Genomic DNA, 5,282 nt, shown 5'->3' with positions numbered 1-5,282 from the left:
TAAACACCATCTACCTATTAACCAACTATAAGATTCTCACTAGATGGTACAGAGTTCCACACGTACTACACAAAATATTTCAAGAGACCTCCTCGTGTTGCTGGCGATGCGATGTGGAGGAGGGGACGATCTTACATATATTTTGGGAATGTCCTAAGCTCTCCCCTTTCTGGGACCCCATTCTTAAGGTGGTTCTTGAGGTGACTGGTCTTGGGTCCTTTTACACCATAATGATTTTTTCCTTGCCACATACAGGCGATCTCTGCTTCAATATTAATTGAACGCGGCTAAATCATGCCTGTTGGCTTTCTACTGAACAACCCACAATTTTTCAATTGCTGAGGAGAGTAGAGGAGGTGAGTCGGATGGAGAGTCTGCTGTATTCAGACCCAAGGAGTACGGCATGTTTCCAAAAGATCTGGCACTGGTTTACCTTTAAATCATCATCGGCCTATCACACTCTGATCTGCCATGCCCTGGAGGAGATATGATTTTAGTCCTGCCCCCTCCCTTTTCGAGCCCCTCCCTCCCTTTTTATTTTCTTTTTTCTACCTGATTTCCCTTCCCCATCATCATCCTTCTGACCCCCCCCCCAACCTACTTTCCTTCATATTTCTGATTACCCAACTATTATGCGTGTACCTCATATCTTACTGAGGTTACTCAGATTCCGTTAATTAAATTTGATAAATGCCTATTTAGCGGACCCGACTTGTTTGAGCTGGGTCGTATGTTATTGTAAATGTTTGTTTGTACTACATTTTTTCTGGAGTACAAGCCCTGAAATACCGTATATACTCGTGTATAAGCCGAGTTTTTCAGCACAAAAAATGTGCTGAAAAACCTCGCTTCGGCTTATACACGAGTCAATTATTAAAAAAAAAATTAATACTCACCCTCCGGTGTCCCCGATGGTCGTCGCGGCTCCTGGTGGCTCCCAATCCCTGTCGCGGCTCCCCGTGTCTCCTCTTCTGTCTTCTATCTTCTCTAGCCGGCAGACTCGCGCCCATGCGATCTGCCAGCCGTCGCACACTGTGATGCAGCCCTGTCGCCGCTGATGACGTCATCCACGGCGACAGCGTCGCCAGAGAAGATAGAAGAGTGAAGGAGGCCCCGGGAGCCGCAACGAACATCGGGGGCAACGGAGGGGGAGTATTAAGTTTATTTTTTTATCTGTATGCTGGGCAGGCTGTATACTCATGGGAGCAGGCTGTATACTGATGGGGGCAGGCTGTATACTGATGGGGCAGGCTGTATACTGATGGGGGCAGGCTGTATACTGATGGGGGCAGGCTGTATACTGATGGGGGCAGGCTGTATACTGATGGGGGCAGGTTGTATACTGATGAGGGCAGGCTGTATACTGATGGGGGCAGGTTGTATACTGATGGGGGCAGGCTGTATACTGATGGGGGCAGGTTGTATACTGATGGGGGCAGGCTGTATACTGATGGGGGCAGGCTGTATACTGATGGGGGCAGGCTGTATACTGATGGGGGCAGGCTGTATACTGATGGGGGAAGGCTGTATACTGATGGGGGCAGGCTGTTTACTGATGGGGCAGGCTGTATACTGATGGGGCAGGCTGTATACTGATGGGGCAGGCTGTATACTGCAAGGAGGCAGGCTGTATACTACATGGGGGCAGGCTGTATGCTACGTGGGGCTGGCTGTATACTACACCCTCGGCTTATAATCGAGTCAATACGGTATGTTTACCCAGTTTTCTGTGGTAAAATTAGGGGTCTCGGCTTATACTCGGGTCGGCTTATACTCAAGTATATACGGTAATCACAACTATTGGTGCAACGCCAGGATCCTCCTGATTGAAGGGGTGGGGATTTCAGAATATGCCTATACATAGCATATTAGTTCTGGTGCAGTATTTATGTACCAAGCTTGGTTCAGATTCTGCATTTATGTAACAAAACATACCATAGGTGAATCCAGCGCTGCTTAAAAATGTAATATTTATTTATTAATCCATTCTTAAAAGTATAAAATCAGTAGTGCTACTCTTAGTCAATATAGGCACAAACTTTGCCACTTACAACCTGTAGACCAGATCGAAACTGGCAGAATATTTACCTTTAGTCTCCAACGGTTTTCCAAGACTATATAATAAATATGGCAGGCCGGCTGTTCACCAACAGCAGGTAGAAATAATAAACAATCAGGAAGACACAACTCCTATAAATGAGACCATTTCCCTGATTTCATCCTGTTTTGTAGTTTTTTATTCAGTCACTTTCACATTTTGTCATTGCAGCTCATCCAGAATGGCACATCCGTGTGAGCCTTGGCAGGGAGGTTAGCCGTGTCTTTCAGTGGAGGGTCCAGAGCATGGAGCAGTTACCAGGGGACTGGCCAATATACCAGGAGAAGTGGTGGTGGCCTAAGGAGGGCAACAACCCAGCTGCAGCATCCTTTACCTCCTCCAGAGCCCTGCAAAATTACCTCCAGCAGGCCACTTGTGAGGAACAGACTCCATGATGGTGGTACAAACACAAACTCTGCAAGTCAATGGCGTCCTGGAGACATTTCTACAAAATACATTGTATATTATGTATAATGTGATGTGTGATGTACGAATATAGAGTCTACACTTGTGAGAATTGTTGCTCTGTGTTGATCCCCAGCACCTCATCCACATAACCAAAACATGTCCTCCCACATACAATAAAACTGTGCACACCATATGAAATAACATAGACAAAAGACAGAAAGGTGAGGAATGAAAATGTATTTAATCCTCAGAAATTATTTGTTCATGTCAAATGTATGACACAGATCATTGTGTGGTTCTCATTTTGGATCACACACAGCAGAAGAATGAAATCCAAGTCATGGAGATGGTTATTATGTGGCACTTTGCATCCAAGATGTAGATAGAATAGAATCCTGGTGGGTATAGAAATACTGAAATAGAGAACATTGTATAAGTACATGACAGTAATCTAACGTAATCTAATTTGTTATTATATGTAATCCCACAGATAATTCTTATCATTCACGTAGTAATATACAAGTAACCCCATGACAGTATCCATCCTTGTATCATAGAAGCTGTGTCTTACCCACTGTAAGTGATTCCAGAAGGAGTAAAAATGGAGCCAAGGTGAGCTGGATGCTGGAGGCTGAGGTACACTTTCCCTTTCCGCTGTAATGTTCTGTACAAGACAGAAATGGCATGTATTACATTGTATTCCAAGAATAAGACAGATAAATGTTTACAAACAAAGTATTTTTGCACAATGCAGCTGTTCTAGAATGTAATAAAAATGGTAACTTATAGGAGTCTACCATTTGTATATCTGATGGTAAATGTCCTTTAAGTACTTCTAATACTGCCCCCTACCTACAATAATATAACTAATCTATTACTGCCCCTATGAACAATAATACATTTTTGGTTGCTACAACTACTGCAACAAAAAATAAAACAATACACTAAAATGTCACCAACTAACATGGAAATATAACTTACTGACTGTACCTCATGTGGTAAAGATCTTAACACTGACTGATGATCAATGGTGGTCAGAGAGGAACACTGAGATTTATGTCCTGGTCACCTAGATGGGGCACTCAGAAAGGTCAAAAGAGAAATTTGAGATGGATTTGCAGACCTCTGGACGGGTGTGACCTTCGGGTTCTTGTTGTGATGACAGAACCAAGGACGGACTTGAGAAGACCTCAATGTTACTTTTCAGTCTGTGCAGGAAGGGAGGTTCAATAGTTTGGTTTTCAACTTTCTCCCAACTGACGTCATTATAAAATGGGTGATGCTTTATTATCACTCCCCATCGCAGGCGTCTACGTTTTTCCTTGCAAAGGATCCTTGCTACTATATCTTTCGCCTCCTTAGTCATGTTTTTGGGGAAGGTGGGTTCATTACTCATGACAATTTCTCTGAACTCTTCGGCAGATTCAACCTCTTCAAATGGGAAGGAGTTTGTCATCAGGTGGTGAAGTAGCACTCCAAATGCCCACCAGTCAACGGCAGAGTCATAGTAATCCTTGTTTAGGATCTCTGGGGCCATATAAGTTTGTGTTCCGCAAAAGCCGCTGATCATATCTATGCCAAAGACATTTTCTGCTGCCAGACCAAAGTCACATATCCGTATGTGGCCCCGACGGTCGATGAGAATATTCTCTGCCTTGATGTCCCTGTGGATCACTCCAAGTTTATGTAGGTGTTGAATGCCACATAGAATTTCCGCTGTGCACAAAACTGTCGTCTTTACATCCAAAGCTCCTTCCACCTCCAGGACCTCTTCCAGATCCCCACCAGGCAGGTATTCCATGGCAAGGAATCCATAGATGTCATTTTGGAATCCGGAATACACTTGGCAGAGGTATGGCTTACCAGATGATCTCAGCAGCACACTCTTTTCTGTTAGGAGGGAGGCATTCTGCTTTCTTTTAGCAATGGCTTTTATAGCTACCATGGTCTTCTTCTCTATTGTGGATGCCAAGTACACAATCCCAAAACCACCTCTAGCAAGTTCTTGATGTATCTTGAATTGGGATAATCCACGAGGGTTGATGCTGGTGGATGGCATAGCCTCTCTATACTCATCAGGTTTTTTTTTCTTTTTAGTCAGCATCTCCTCATCTTCTAGTTTTCTTTTCTCCCCTGTTTTTTCAGGCCGCTCAGTGTCGGCTAGGCCTTGGCTATACAGGGCTCGGGAGTTTCTTCTCATTGGAAGATACTTTTTGGAGCAGTTCTTGTCTTTTTTGCTGCTCCTTTTTGCTCTTTTCTTATCCTCACCATCACTCTCTCTCTTTCTCTTCATGCCACCCCCTTTACCCCTGGAAGGGGGTGACATCTTTTCCCCAATTCCCCAAAACCCAAAGTATTTGAGAAAAATCGCTCTCCTAGGACACTATGTAAAAGACAATATCCAATATGGAGTCTGAGAATTCTTGAGCGTGTTCCATGCTTATATAGCGTCATGATGTCATAAATGTAAGGCATGTCATAATATGCCAGCCAATCAGGAGAGAGATTTCCTGTGAGTGTTCCATGCTAAGAGAATCCATTGATTTCACAGTTTCCAAATCTCTTTTGCATAATATTTAAAGACGCATATCCAACAGAAAATCCCATCTATATTTATAAATATCTTTATATAAAATAATTAGCTTTACATTATTTCTACAGAACTTACTGACAGTTTCCACCTGGATCTGACCAAATAAGGATGAGTCATTCAGTGCATGTCACCTGCTGGTCAGTTATATCCCTGTGCACTGGTGCTTGGTAGATGGGGATATTA

General features: G+C 43.5%; 1 protein-coding gene across 2 annotated transcripts; it reads right to left on the bottom strand.

The window, feature by feature from the left end:
- Positions 1 to 2,734: 2,734 nt before the first annotated feature.
- Positions 2,735 to 4,931, bottom strand: LOC140064546 (protein kinase C delta type-like). Of its 2 annotated transcripts, none has more exons than XM_072111558.1 (3): positions 3,488 to 4,931; positions 3,078 to 3,170; positions 2,735 to 2,919 (listed from the first exon to the last, which is right to left on the bottom strand). In XM_072111558.1, exon 1 carries the CDS (start codon positions 4,830 to 4,832, stop codon positions 3,576 to 3,578), a length of 1,257 nt encoding a protein of 418 aa, XP_071967659.1. In that variant the 5' UTR covers positions 4,833 to 4,931; the 3' UTR covers positions 2,735 to 2,919; positions 3,078 to 3,170; positions 3,488 to 3,575. The 2 variants fall into 2 exon arrangements, with proteins under 2 accessions (XP_071967659.1, XP_071967658.1); XM_072111557.1 differs by having other exon boundaries at positions 3,497 to 4,931.
- Between the last annotated feature and the right edge of the window lie 351 nt (positions 4,932 to 5,282).

This window comes from Engystomops pustulosus, chromosome 6 (genome assembly GCF_040894005.1).
Source record: "Engystomops pustulosus chromosome 6, aEngPut4.maternal, whole genome shotgun sequence".
NCBI lineage: Eukaryota > Metazoa > Chordata > Amphibia > Anura > Leptodactylidae > Engystomops > Engystomops pustulosus.
This window is presented reverse-complemented; position numbering and strand designations above follow the sequence as displayed.